This window comes from Staurois parvus, unplaced genomic scaffold (genome assembly GCF_062004578.1).
Source record: "Staurois parvus isolate SC_StPar_1 unplaced genomic scaffold, SC_StPar_1.0 ptg001842l, whole genome shotgun sequence".
In the NCBI taxonomy this organism is placed as follows: domain Eukaryota; kingdom Metazoa; phylum Chordata; class Amphibia; order Anura; family Ranidae; genus Staurois; species Staurois parvus.
In genome coordinates, this window is record NW_028319638.1 from 556243 (window position 1) to 571475 (window position 15233).

General features: G+C 53.0%; 1 protein-coding gene across 1 annotated transcript; it reads left to right on the forward strand.

The window, feature by feature from the left end:
• The first annotated feature begins 7159 nt into the window (after positions 1 to 7159).
• On the forward strand, positions 7160 to 13959 carry LOC149434086 (uncharacterized). The gene is made up of 2 exons (XM_089664173.1): positions 7160 to 7223; positions 12554 to 13959. Exon 2 carries the CDS (start codon positions 12608 to 12610, stop codon positions 13910 to 13912), a length of 1305 nt encoding a protein of 434 aa, XP_089520299.1. The 5' UTR covers positions 7160 to 7223; positions 12554 to 12607; the 3' UTR covers positions 13913 to 13959.
• The last annotated feature ends 1274 nt before the right edge of the window (positions 13960 to 15233 follow it).

Genomic DNA, 15233 nt, shown 5'->3' on the forward strand with positions numbered 1-15233 from the left:
CCAAAAAGAAGCCTTTACTGCGCCAATGCCACACAGCACGGCGTTAATGTGCGCGTTACCGCAACATACAAATCTGAACATGCCGTTGCGTCACAAAGCTATCCTTGTATCCGTTTTTTGGGGGGTTTTTGTGTATTTTATTAAATATGTTTGCAACAGCAAGTGACGACAAAAGGAAAAACAATGGAGGGGGGGCGGGGTTGTATCATTGGCACAGGATCCACATATTTTCCTAATAGGTCATTTCCCTGGGCTAGGCGGTGCCCTCTAGTGGGGATAATGCAGTTGGTTTTTTTTTTTTCTGAATTGCCTCAAACAGGACAACATACTTCATTACTGCCACTAGATGGCACCGCTGATCCGAGGAAACAAACCTATGAGAGGAATTGCGAATTGCGGGGGGGGGGGAATTGATTAAAGCCACGCCCGCCGGTGACAGACAGACTCACGCCACGTTCTGATCCATCCTAGGTGTAGTCAAGCCTGAAAAATGGTCTCCAACCCCCCTCCCCCCCCCAAGGGCCAATTAAATCCCGCTTCACCCCACTTCGTTTTGCCTTCCCCATTGACCTCCATGAAAACGTTTCCGCAAATTGGCGCAATTTAGTGAAACAAAAAAAGTTGTTTTTCTTTACGCCATGGGCGTGGCCATTCAGGATTTTTCTATCTGAGCCGTTGTCCTATAGCATTGCCACTCGAACCAATGGCAGTAATGGTGGCGGGCGCCACGCTCTGATTGGCTGACTGTGCGAAGATCTCTGACACCTGTGGTCTGATCTCCGGTCTGCTCTCCGTGGTATGATCTCCGCGGTCTGATCTCGTGGTCTGATCTCGTGGTCTGATCTCCGCGGTCTGATCTCCGGTCTGAACTTGTGGTCTGATCTCTGGTCTGATCTCGTGGTCTGCTCTCTGCGGTATGATCTCCGCGGTCTGATCTCGTGGTCTGATCTCGTGGTCTGATCTCCGCGGTCTGATCTCCGGTCTGAACTTGTGGTCTGATCTCCGGTCTGCTCTCCGTGGTATGATCTCCGCGGTCTGATCTCGTGGTCTGATCTCGTGGTCTGATCTCCGCGGTCTGATCTCCGGTCTGAACTTGTGGTCTGATCTCTGGTCTGATCTCGTGGTCTGCTCTCTGCGGTATGATCTCCGCGGTCTGATCTCGTGGTCTGATCTCGTGGTCTGATCTTCGCGGTCTGATCTCCGGTCTGAACTTGTGGTCTGATCTCCGGTCTGATCTCGTGGTCTGATCTCCGTGGTCTGATCTCATGGTCTGATCTCCGTGGTCTGATCTCCGGTCTGATCTCGTGGTCTGCTCTCCGCGGTATGATCTCCATGGTCTGATCTCCGTGGTCTGATCTCCGGTCTGACCTCGTGGTCTGCTCTCCGCGGTATGATCTCCGTGGTCTGATCTCCGTGGTCTGATCTCGTGGTATGATCTCCGCGGTCTGATCTCCGTGTTCTGATCTCCGTGGTCTGATCTCCGTGGTCTGATCTTGTGGTGTGATCTCCGTGGGTGATATTTGCTCCCGGGGTGGACGGAGCTGTCTGCGCTATGGATGAGCCCCAGGAATGGGAGGAGTCAGTTGGATTTTTCATGGTAATTGCAGACAACCTAATGAGACCAAGATGGCTGCAATTACTCCGCAGGGAGGACATTGGATCCTCTGTAGCTGCAATCCGGCAGATGGCCCAACCTGACCCCCTCCCCCCTCCTCATTTCACAGGGAGCGATTCTAATGCCGCCGTGACATCATCGAGAAAGGGAGGAGCGAATAGAGGAGACCACAAATGGACCAATTGGCCATCGGCTGCTGAGCGGGGTCGGGGTTCTCTGTGGGGGGATTGGGGGGGGGGGGCATCCATGGCAGCTGTATCCTATGAGAAGAGGATTTCTGGGCGTGTCCAGGGCGGGGTCAGTCATCACAGTGCGATCCGAGCCAAGAGTAGACTCCAGTGACCCCAGTGTTCCCAAATCTCCAGTGACCTCAGTGTTCCCAAATCTCCAGTGACCTCAGTGTTCCCAAATCTCCAGTGACCTCAGTGCAACTTTGTAGAAGGAGGAGGAGGCATTTCCTCAGTCTCCCCTCCCCCACTGATCAGACTGTACATTGTAACTTTGTAGAAGGAGGAGGAGGCATTTCCTCAGTCTCCCCTCCCCCGGTGATCAGACTGTACACTGTAACAATGTAGAAGGAGGAGGAGTCATTTCCTCAGTCTCCTCCCCCAATCATCAGACTGTACATTGTAACTTTGTAGAAGGAGGTGGAGGCATTTCCTCAGTCTCCCCTCCCCCTGTGGTCAGACTGTACATTGTAACTTTGTAGAAGGAGGAGGAGGCATTTCCTCAGTCTCCTCCCCCCGTGATCAGACTGTACATTGTAACTTTGTAGAAGGAGGAGGCATTTCCTCAGTCTCCTCCCCCAATGATCAGACTGTACATTGTAACTTTGTAGAAGGAGGTGGAGTCATTTCCTCAGTCTCCCCTCCCCCAGTGATCAGACTGTACATTGTAACTTTGTAGAAGGAGGAGGAGGCCAGCATCAATAGACCCCCCCAGCACGCCTCGCCATCACATACATTCAGTTCCAGGTCAGCGTTCCCCCTGCAGGAAGATAATAGGATGATTGGTGTCAGCGTTGACCCCCCCCCCCACGAACAATCTCTATGTTAGTTGAGAAGGCTGGACTAGAGCGAATCAGGAAAATGCCGCCTTATGGCCAGTAGATGGAACCGATGATCACCGAAAATAAATACTGATGATCCCCAGCTCCATCTAGTGGCCATTATGAGGTATTTTCCTGAAGCACTCTATTGTATGAATGAATGACATTCGACCCGCAGAGAACGAAGCCCAGTGACATTCCATATGGCCCCCTATTCACACTGCAGCTTCACAAGACGAGGAGCTCTGCAAGGACAGGATTTGGGAAGTTCAGGCACTGAGGTACGATCGACCTTCCGCCTGGAGGGGTTAATGTCGGTTCGGATGGCAATGGTCGCTGCATTTGGTTGCCATATTGCGGCTAATTGCACCCCCCCTCCCCCCGGAATCCCCGGTGCCAGGACGGCCGACCCCACGGCGATGGTCCTCTTCTCACGGGAAGGAGGAAGTTGGTATTTATTTGGCGTCGGAGTCCTGAGACGGGAAAATGTGTCAATATTTACATTTCAGACTTTTCCTTTTCAAAGCCGAAGGCCGGAGAAGAATGTGAGCGCGACCCGAGCAGAGAGCAGCGGTGAAGGGAACGCCAACATTCACCCGCATGAGGGGTGTCATTTCAAGAGGACCTGTCTTGAACGGCAGTGAAGGAATTTGGGGGGTTCCGGGGTTCCACCCTCCAGACTCCAGGAAGCCTTCGGCTGCCGATCCGCAATTAAAGCCATGACAGTGTTAACCCCTTCCTGCTCGGGGGGGGGGGCGCAGGGCTGCTGTTAGAAAACACGGGGCCCCATACAGCCAGCCTTACTGGGCCCTCCCCCTTCACTATGCTTCAGTTATGAATGAACACAGTGATTGGTACAGATGACTCATTGTGTTCATTCAGGAAAGAAAGGTGCTGGTTGATGTGACATATTTACTGGACCCCTCCCCCACTCTTCATCCTGAAGGATCCTATTGTGTGCTTGCAGCTGCCAGTGGGAAGGAGAGGAGGGAAGCCGGCACTGTGGGGGCCCAGGCAGCTGGTGGGTGCAATTACTGGAACCGATTCCCTGTATGGCTTTCCCTGCAGCAGCTGAAAACCAGCAGGAGAGAGAGGAGGGAAGCCGGTACTGTGGTGGTCGAGGCAGCTGGTGGGTGCAATTACTGGAACCGATCCCCTGTATGGCTTTCCCTGCAGCAGCTGAAAACCAGCGGGAGAGAGAGGAGGGAAGCCGGCATTGTGGGGGTCCAGGCAGCTGGTGGGTGCAATTCCTGGAACCGATCCCCTGTATGGCTTTCCCTGCAGCAGCTGAAAACCAGCGGGAGAGAGAGGAGGGAAGCCGGTACTGTGAGGGTCCAGGCAGCTGGTGGGTGCAATTACTGGAACCGATCCCCTGTATGGCTTTCCCTGCAGCAGCTGAAAACCAGCAGGAGAGAGAGGAGGGAAGCCGGTACTGTGGGGGTCCAGGCAGCTGGGTGAATCAGATGTGCACAGGGAGGGTGATTAGCATAGTGGGAGAGGGGGGTGGGGCTATTACTGGAACCGATCCCCTGAAGGGCTCTCTCTGCTGCAGCTGAAAGTCATCGGGAGGAAGAGGAGAAGAAGCCGGCTTTCAGCTGCTGCAGGGAGAGCCCTACAGGGGTTCGGTTCCAGTAATTTCCCCACCACGTGCCGATCACCCTCCCTGCCCACATCTGATTCACCCAACTGTCTGGGCCCCCCTGCTGGCCTGGGGCCCCTACAGGAGGACTGGTGGTACCCCCCTTATCCACGGCCCTGCCCCCGCATCCCTTTTAGGCTTGGTTCACCTGCGGGCGTGACTGAGCATGTGCGTTTCCACACGCTTTCAGAGCATTCCCGTGTCGGGCAGCTTTTTCATTTCAATAGGCTGAAACGCGTAGCATCCAATCATGTTTTCAGATGCATGGGGGCGGAGCTAGCGATGAAGGGCATTGCCTTTCTGGGCGTGTCGGGAAAGCGATCTGGATACGCATAGATATGAGCCAAAGTGGATCTTTACTTCCTGGGACTGCCCGATCATGTGGCCACTGTGATTGGCTGTCACAGTAATCAGGTGATCAGGAGCCCATCTTGATGGCTTTCACTCATTACCAGAGACTGGGAGCTGTCTATGACAGCTCGGTCACCATACTGGCACACACTCAGTACAGAAACCTCAGCCAACCATGGACACCTATGTGCAGCGTGGGGGCATTAAAGCCTGCCCTCTTTGGGTCTCTGTGCTTGTCTATGCAATGAGGGCAGACCATGGCTGGTGGGAGGAGCCAGCCTGAAAAAAATCATAGCACCCGCATTCAGGACCAGCAACAAATAGTTATGGCACAAAAGAGAAGGTAGACATAAACTAATAAAGTCTCATTGCAAAATCCATGGCGCGTCCATAGTATGAATGTCAGTCATATACAGGCGGCTGCTCCCCCGACAAGGCTGGATAATCCTGATGGAGAGACAGGGGGCGCCACCATCTGAGTGTAGACTTAAGAAAAAGGGCGTGTCCCATCCTCCTCGGGGCGCCTGCAGAGTTCGGAAGGAGAGCGGCCAGGAATGGCAGAGCAGCGCCTGGGTGGATTTTTTTTATATTTGCATAACTCCTCCCACTGCTTGCTTCAGGACTGAGGGCTCCTGGGAGGAGTACAGAGGCGGGGGGAAGAATAGAAAGGGGGGGGGCGCCACCATCTGAGTGTAGTCTGGGCAGAGCACCGCCGGGCAATGCAAAGCCTGGAGACATGGAAAGGGGGGGCATCAGAGTTTGGGGGCGTGGCTACGCGTTTCGGGCATCTGCACCTTTGTCAGTCCATCTCCAGGTGACGCTTCCACAGCCAGCTCTGCCCGGACTACACTCAGATGGTGGCGCCCCCTTTTCTATTCTTCTTTCTGCCTCAGGACTCCTCTCAAGAGCCCTCATTCCCGATGCAAGCAGTGGGAGGAGTTATGCAAATATCAAAATTACCTGATGGGTGGGTCAGTCTGGAGCAGTGGGTGTTCCTAGACAGGCTGTATTTGCATAGGTAACGCCCACACGTGATGCAGAGCCTCCATGACTGAAAGAAACTGAAATCCAATGAATGAAAGGGGCGGGGCCAGGGGCAGTGAGGAAAGGGCTAGATGATGCTCTAATGTATGAAAGGGGTGGGGCTAGTCAGGCTGGAAAGAAGAGGGTCGAGGCAAGGGGCGGGGCCAGGGACAGTCATGCTGGGGAGATAAGCGCTAGATGATGCTGGATGTCCTCCAGCCAGGAAATGAGGCGGAGCTCTATCTGATTGGCTGCAGCTTCTAATGCACATTGTGAGAAGCTCCCAGTGTGCAGTGACATCAGAGGAAGCCATTCAAGTCCAGGGGAGGAACCAATACACCTGTGCAAGACTGAAGGGGAGGAGCCAATACACCTGTGCAAGACTGAAGGGGAGGAGCCAGTACAGCTGTGCAAGACTGAAGGGGAGGAGGCAGTACAGCTGTGCAAGACTGAAGGGGAGGAGCCTATACACCTGTGCAAGACTGAAGGGGAGGAGCCAATTCACCTGCGCAAGACTGAAGGGGAGGAGCCAGTACAGCTGTGCAAGACTGAAGGGGAGGAGCCAGTACACCTGTGCAAGACTGAAGGGGAGGAGCCAGTACAGCTGTGCAAGACTGAAGGGGAGGAGCCAGTACAGCTGTGCAAGACTAAAGGGGAGGAGCCGGTACACCTTGCAAGACTGGAGGGGAGGAGCCAGTACACCTGTGCAAGACTGAAGGGGAGGAGTCAGTACACCTGTGCAAGACTGGAGGGGAGGAGCCAGTACACCTGTGCAAGACTGAGGGGAGGAGCTGTACACCTGTGCAAGACTGAAGGGGAGGAGCCGGTACACCTGTGCAAGACTGAGGGGAGGAGCTGTACACCTGTGCAAGACTGAAGGGGAGGAGCCGGTACACCTGGGGGGTGGAGGTCAGATTTGCCCACCAATACATTTCATGCACAGTATTATTATATCGGTTTCCATAGCAACTCCAATATAAACTATATACAGAAATATCAGGTTGCCCTTTAAACCAGACGGGGCACTCTGCCCCCCTCCCCCCCCAGAAGGTGGCGGCACGCCCTGGCGGTCCTACAATAGTCGGGTTTTCTCGATTCCGTCGGGGTCACATGACACGCAGACAAATTGTTCTTTCTGTTGCTGAGAACTTCCAATATTTTCTTTGGAGCCCCAGAGAGTCGCTGAGCGCCGAGCGCGGCACGGGAGGCATTTCTCTCCAACACGTGCGAGTTTCTGCGGCCATAGAAAAGGAGAAGTGAGGCCGTTCCCCATCATCTCTTCTCCAAAACATACGTCTCTCCCGCCCCGGCCTGTCTGCAGATCATTTCTCTAGGATCCTGGGGGGGGTGAGGGTGGGGGTTGGGGGGGGCACAAGTAAATTGACTTTATCATACACATATGGTCCTGCGCTTCTCAAGTTACAACACAGTCCCTTTTTTTTTTTTTTTTTTTTTCTTTTTTAAACTTGTGGAGCTGATGCTGTGTCTGCAGACGGAGGAGAGACGGCGAATCGCCTTCCAGGACCAACATTCCGGACGAATCCCAGGTCAGTCAATGGAAGGCAATGGAGTCAGGACGACTTTCCCGGACTGTCATTCCCAAGATTTACATTTCACTTTGTATTTTATTGTCACGTTATGTTGTGGTGGGAAGAATTCAGGATCCTGCAGTATGAGATGAGGAGGAGGAGGATGAGAATGATGAGGAGGAAGAGGAAGAGAATGACGAGGAGGAGGAGGAGGAGGATTATGAGGGTGATGAGGATGAGGAAGAGAATGATGAGGATGATGAGGAGGAGGAGGATGAGAATGATGAGGAGGATGAGGAAGAGAATGACGAGGAGGAGGAGGAGGATTATGAGGGTGATGAGGATGAGGAAGAGAATGATGAGGAGGAGGAGGATGAGAATGATGAGGAGGATGATGAGGAAGAGAATGAGGAGGAGGATGAGAATGATGAGGATGAGAATGATGAGGATGATGATGAGGAAGAGAATGATGAGGAGGATGAGGATGATGATGAAGAGAATGATGAGGATGGGAATTTTTAGCTGCTGTGAAGATTTTTGGTGGAAGTTTACAATGTTGCTTTTCTATGTTTCCTAAATAGGAAGATGTTACTTTTCAGATTTGTTTGTAACAGATCACAGGAGTTCCTCGCAATCATTTATCAGTAATTATGGATAAGGGGCGGGGTTAGATAGTCTGTACTTCTTCGCATTCCTTTTCGGATAGGTAAACGGAAAAAAAAAACATTCTTCAGTTGTTCGTCTTCTCTTGTAACGAGTCGTTTTGTGACTGTGTACTATGGTAGGCGGGGGTGTATTTGGGTTTTGTGCTGCCCTATAGGCAACACAAAAATTGGGCACCCCTACCCCCCCCCCCCCCCCCCATGGAGAGAGCCTGACATTGACCAACAACACCCCTGCCTACCCCCCACCTGAGAGAGCCTTCCACTAACACCCCCCCCCCCCCCATGGAGAGAGCCGGATATTGACCAACAACACCCCTGCCTACCCCCCACCTGAGAGAGCCTTCCACTAATACCCCCCCACCTGAGAGAGCCTTCCACTAACACCCCCCCCCCCCATGGAGAGAGCCGGACATTGACCAACAACACCCCTGCCTACCCCCCACCTGAGAGAGCCTTCCACTAACACCCCCCCCCCCATGGAGAGAGCCGGACATTGACCAACAACACCCCTGCCTACCCCCCACCTGAGAGAGCCTTCCACTAACACCCCCCCCCCACCTGCGAGAGCCTGACATTGACCAACAACACCCCTGCCTACCCCCCACCTGAGAGAGCCTTCCACTAACACCCCCCCCCACCTGCGAGAGCCTGACATTGACCAACAAGACCCCTGCCTACCCCCCACCTGAGAGAGCCTTCCACTAACACCCCCCCCCCCCCATGGAAAGAGCCTGACATTGACCAACAACACGCCTGCCTACCCCCCACCTGAGAGAGCCTTCCACTAACACCCCCCCCCCCCCATGGAGAGAGCCTGACATTGACCAACAACACCCCTGCCTACCCCCCACCTGAGAGAGCCTTCCACTAACACCCCCCTACCTGAGGGAGCCTGACATTGACCAACAACACCCCTGCCTACCCCCCACCTGAGAGAGCCTTCCACTAACACCACCCCCCCCCCCCCATGGAAAGAGCCTGACATTGACCAACAACACGCCTGCCTACCCCCCACCTGAGAGAGCCTTCCACTAACACCACCCCCCCCCCATGGAAAGAGCCTGACATTGACCAACAACACGCCTGCCTACCCCCCACCTGAGAGAGCCTTCCACTAACACCACCCCCCCCCCATGGAAAGAGCCTGACATTGACCAACAACACGCCTGCCTACCCCCCACCTGAGAGAGCCTTCCACTAACACCCCCCCCCATGGAGAGAGCCTGACATTGACCAACAACACCCCTGCCTACCCCCCACCTGAGAGAGCCTTCCACTAACACCCCCCTACCTGAGGGAGCCTGACATTGACCAACAACACCCCTGCCTACCCCCCACCTGAGAGAGCCTTCCACTAACACCACCCCCCCCCCATGGAGAGAACCTGACATTGACCAACAACACCCCTGCCTACCCCCCACCTGAGTGAGCCTTCCACTAACACCACCCCCCCCCACCCTTAAACGAGAGAGAGAGAAGACCGTCACCTTCACAGCTCCAGACATCTCCGGGAACTACAGTCGGGCTCTCCATAGACCATCGAGCAGCCCGCAGCCTCTCTCGGATCCGACCCGGTCCCCATTCCACACATGTCCCTTCTTCCATCCCTTCTTCCGGGGGCAGTGCTACCCCCCCCCCAAAAAAAAAAAACCCTGGGCAAATGCCTTGTTTGCCTTGTGGTAAATACGCCCCTGACTGTATGATCACTTCTTACCTTTTTTGTTTTTTTTTACATGTTCGAAATAAAAGAAACTAAAACCGGGAGTTCAGTGATATTGGAGGTGAAGATTCGGATCCGGACATTTCATCTGTTATTTGTCTTTGATTTATTCTCATCACAAGTTCTCATCGATGTCTCACTTTCCTTTCTATACATTTTTATTGAATAATTTTCAGTTTAACCTTTCACCCTCCAGAGGACCCCCCCCCACCCTCCAGAGTATCCCCCCCCACCCTCCAGAGTACCCCCCCCCTCACCCTCCAGAGGATCCCCTCACCCTCCAGAGTATCCCCCCCCCACCCTCCAGAGGATCCCCCCCCACCCTCCAGAGTACCCCCCCCCTCACCCTCCAGAGGATCCCCTCACCCTCCAGAGTACCCCCCCCCACCCTCCAGAGTATCCCCCCCCACCCTCCAGAGTACCCCCCCCCTCACCCTCCAGAGGATCCCCTCACCCTCCAGAGTACCCCCCCCCCACCCTCCAGAGTATCCCCCCCCACCCTCCAGAGTACCCCCCCCCTCACCCTCCAGAGGATCCCCTCACCCTCCAGAGTACCCCCCCCCACCCTCCAGAGTATTCCCCCCCACTCACCCTCCAGAGGATCCCCCCCCCCAGAGAATTCACCCCCCTCTCGACCTCCAGAGTGTTCCCTCCTCACCCTCCAGAGTATTCCTCCCCTCGCCCTCCAGAGGATTCCCCCCCCTCACCTTCCAGAGGATTCTCCCCCCCCAGAAAATTCACCCCCCCTCGACCTCCAGAATATTCCCCCCCTCACCCTCCAGAGGATTCTCCCCCCCTCACCCTCCAGAGGATCCCCCCCTCCCACTCCAGAAGATTCCCCCCCCCTTGCCCTCCAGAGAATTCTTCCACCCCCCCCCCTCGCCCTCCAGAGGATCCCCCCCCCCTTCCTGACCAGGCCATCTTTTGCGTTACGCCGCTGTGTTACTTTAACTGACAATTGCGCGGTCGTGCAACGCTGCGCCCAAATTAAATCTTCATCCTTTTTTCCCCACCAATGGAGCTTTCTTTCGGTGGTATTTGATCCCCTCTGCGGTTTTTATTGTTTGCGCTATAAACAAAAATATTTTTTACAATTTTGAGAAAAAAACAATATTTTTGACTTTTTCCTATTAAACGTGTCCAGTAAAAAAATTTTAAAAATCAAATTTCATCATAAATTTCGGCCAAAATGTATTCTGCTCCGTGTCTTCGCTAAAAATGCGTGTAAATTAATTGGTTTACGTGAAAGTTATAGCGTCTACAAATGGTGGGATAGATACTGGGATTTATTTATTTGTTTGCTTTTTACTAGTAATGGGGGCGATCAGCGACTTATAGCAGCACTGCGGCGGACATTCTGACACTGGGGGGGGAACTGACTTGGTGTCACTGATATCCCCAGTGACACCAATACAGTGATCAGTGCTAATAAAAAGCCCTGACACTGTACTAATGGCACTGGGCAGGAAGGGTTTAACATCTGGGGGGATCAAAGGGTTAACTGTGTGCGGTGTGACAGGTACCCAACCCCACTTTCAGCTCAGTGTGCCACGGAAGTTCAGCTAACCCCCCCCCCCCCCCTTCAGCCTTCTGGGAAATTTCCATGGTTCCATGCTTTTCACGCATGCACAAAAGGAAACTGATGGTGAAGCCACAAGGCTTCCCTTAGTCAAGATGGCGGCTCCAGCACCCGACAGCCGATTGAAGTATCAGCTCAGGGTGAGGACACCGTGTTCAGGAAATGGACAGCCAAAGGGAAGCCAAGGGGACCAGGACAGAGATAACCAAAAGAAGATGCTTCAGGGGTGCAGCCCTCCTCAGACGGGGAGATCAGCCACTAGATAGAGAGTAAACAGGAGGCGCCCACACCTAGTGCATGATCCAAGGTTTACTCAAAGGTATAAAAGACAAAAACATTCTCCCAGATGAAGCATGTACTGTATAAAAAGCTTCTGCATTAAGAAGATGGCCACAGCGGCAACCAAGGTGTTCCAACCGTCAGTGCGGTCAAATGACTAACGCGTTTCGGGGACGAGTCCCTTTCCTCAGAGCTGCTGACCAGCCTGTATGAGGACACCAATGGATGCCTGGACAGGGAGGTGCCCTACTATTAAAAGTCAGCAGCTACAGTATTTGTAGCTCCTCACTTTTAATTTTGGGAGGGGGAGTTGGCGGGGGCCGGAACTCCTGAAGGTTTGGAGACCCCCGATTTATACTATCAACTGAGTTTACAACGTGCTCAGAATTGAGAGTTTAGATCAAGCCTCATTATAGGTCTCCTCATCCACAGTCCTATCTACACCTTCAGCCCTGACGACTGGGCAGCCATCTTCCCGGAAACATCTTGGCTCCTTCTGATGTTCTAATTCGACAAACATTTGGGTTAGACTTGTAAGTTTCATGAACTCCTGTACTGGGGCGCTTCTCAATATCATCCCCAGAGTTTGTTACCTAGTGAAAGTTCTCTTTGAGGGCCAAGACCGGGACAAGGTTACTTTCCATTACACATTCATGGCCTGCCAGTCCCTTTACAGAAGGACTCACTCTACTTTACGTCCGAAGCAGGGGCGGACTGACAACTCATGGGGCCCCTGGGCAAAAGGGAATCATGGGGCCCCTGTGTCCTTGCCCAAACTCAAAAAAAGCCTATGAAAAAGGTACCAGGGCATCTCATGGGGCCCCCTACTGACCCCGGGCCCTTGGACAGTGCCCGAGTTTCCAAATGGTCAGTCCGCTCCTGGTCCGAAGGTGCTAGTACTTTGCTTCTACCGGTCCGGCGCTATCACACATATACATCAGCTAGCGAGAAGAATCTCTCAGATGGTTCAGCTCTCTGGTATCTACCAAACATCAAAATATCATTTTCAGGGGAACTCAACCTTTGTCTGTGCAAAAGTAATATGTTCTTTAATCTGAAGTATTCAACAGTTCCTTCATCTTGGTGTCTCTTTTATCCTCCATAGGCATTTTCTGCTTCCAGCCAGTCATCCTTGTGCTGATGGTCAGACCAAATCAGCATGGCTTCCAAGATATCTAGAATCAGCCAGTTGGAGCATCTAACCACCATTGTCCTTCTCTTGTATGTGGGCCTATCCCTGGCTCAGCAAGACTGCAGAGGTGTGGAGTGTGAGCCTCCGGTAAACTGCATTGAGGAAGCGCTCGAGGAGGGTTCCTGTTGCCCAACATGCGTGCAGTTTGGGTGCACCTGCGAGGGCTACCAGTTTTACGACTGTGTGAACGTTGGCTTCAAAGATGGCAAAGTGACCGAAGGAGAGTCCTACTTTGTCGATTTCGGAAGCACAGAGTGTTCCTGCCCTCCTGGTGGTGGAAGGATTAGCTGCCACTTTATTCCTTGCCCCGAGCTGCCCCCGAATTGCATCGACATCATTCAGCCAACAGACGGTTGCATTCAGTGCGGGCGAATTGGGTGCATCCACGGAGGAGAAAAGTACGAGGCTGGACACACTTTTCACATGTCAGAGTGCAAGTTTTGCCACTGTCCCAATACTGGAGGAGAATTGATGTGCTACACTCTTCCCCACTGCAGCTCGGAGGGTGATAACACTACCCAACTCATGGACACGACGGAAAGCGACCCGGAGAAACAATATGACTACCCCTACAGTCATGAACAAGAGGAGCCCATCAACAGTGAGGTCATGGAAAGGAATAATAACTACAAAAGGAACGCCCTTCAGGTTCGCTCCATGGCGGATTATGGGGACAATATTGACGAACTGATTGACGTTGAACTTTCACCTGCACCCTCTTCACCACCAATGTTGGTAGAGCTAACAACAGAGAATGAGATGCATCTCTCCACCCAGCCTGAGAAAACCACCCTCAATGTCCAGACTACCCAGATAACCAGCACCCTGACACCAAACACACCCAAGGCCAGCACTGCCAAAGTTGTCCCTGAGACCACAGCTCAACCAACCCAACAGGAGCTTCAAGAGCCAACAAGCCCAACCTTGGCACCCACAGGACATCCAACAAAGCCAAACACGACCCCAACTACTGGAAAGGGCACCACAAAAGGAGTGACTCTGAAATCAGATCCACAAATAAACAGCACAGGAGACTCGGTTCCATTGGAAGCTGAAACCGATTCCCCCAAAGAGGAAAAAGAAGGAAATGTGCCTCCAGGAACTGTGACACCAACAACAGCGTCTGTCCTTAGCCTGAGTCCCTCCATGGGGCCGCAAGTTCTGCTTCCTAAAGTGCTGAGCGAAGGCGGGGCTCCAATGGACGTTCTAAATCTCTCGAGATCGCATGATGGTAAGATGCTGTTGGTATTTTTTGTTCTGTTTTATTGTTAAACAGTTTTTTTGTAAAACAGAATTTAGACAATAAATTTAAATGTGAAGCCGTGCTTGACAGTGTTGTCAGGAACTATGCCCCACAGACACTGGGGGGGGAGGAATAGTGCCCCATTGTTGGTATCAGTGGGAGGAATAGTGCCCCATCATTGGTGTCAGTGGGAGAAATAGTGCCCCATCATTGGTGTCAGTGGGAGGAATAGTGCCCCATCATTGGTGTCAGTGGGAGGAGTAGTGCCCCATCATTGGTGTCAGTGGGAGGAATAGTGCCCCATCATTGGTGTCAGTGGGAGGAATAGTGCCCCATCATTGGTGTCAGTGGGAGAAATAGTGCCCCATCATTGGTGTCAGTGGGAGGAATAGTGCCCCACCATTGGTGTCAGTGGGAGGAATAGTGCCCTATTGTTGGTATCAGTGGGAGGAATAGTGCCCCATCATTGGTGTCAGTGGGAGGAAAAGGGCCCGATCATTGGTGTCAGTGGGAGGAATATTGCCCCATCATTGGTGTCAGTGGGAGGAAAAGGGCCCGATCATTGGTGTCAGTGGGAGGAATAGTGCCCCATCATTGGTGTCAGTGGGGGGAATAGTGCCCCATCATTGGTGTCAGTGGGAGGAATAGTGCCCCATCATTGGTGTCAGTGGGAGGAATAGTGCCTTGCATCATTGGTGTCAGTGGGAGGAATAGTGCCTCATCATTGATGTCAGTGGGAGGAATAGTGCCCCATCATTGGTGTCAGTGGGAGGAATAGTGCCCCATCATTGGTATCAGTGGGAGGAATAGTGCCCCATCATTGGTATCAGTGGGAGGAATAGTGCCCCATCATTGGTGTCAGTGGGAGAATAGTGCCCCATCATTGGTGTCAGTGGGAGGAATATTGCCCCATCATTGGTGTCAGTGGGAGGAATAGTGCCCCATCATTGGTATCAGTGGGAGGAATAGTGCCCCATCATTGGTGCCAGTGGGAGGAATAGTGCCCCATCATCGGTGCCAGTGGGAGGAATAGTGCCCCATCATCGGTGTTAGTGGGAGGAATAGTGCCCCATCATCGGTGTCAGTGGGAGGAATAGTGCCCCATCATTGGTGTCAGTGGGAGGAATAGTGCCCCATCATTGGTGTCAGTGGGAGGAATAGTGCCCCATCATTGGTGTCAGTGGGAGGAATAGTGCCCCATCATTGGTGTCAGTGGGAGGAATAGTGCCCCATCATTGGTGTCAGTGGGAGGAATAGTGCCCCATCATTGGTGTCAGTGGGAGGAATAGTGCCCCATCATTGGTATCAGCAGCAGGAACTATGCCCCACAGTCACATACAATGTTGGGGG

Bases quoted from the DNA above. Each gene is read 5' to 3' on its own strand.
- LOC149434086 (XM_089664173.1), top strand. From the start codon at position 12,608: ATGGCTTCCAAGATATCTAGAATCAGCCAGTTGGAGCATCTAACCACC.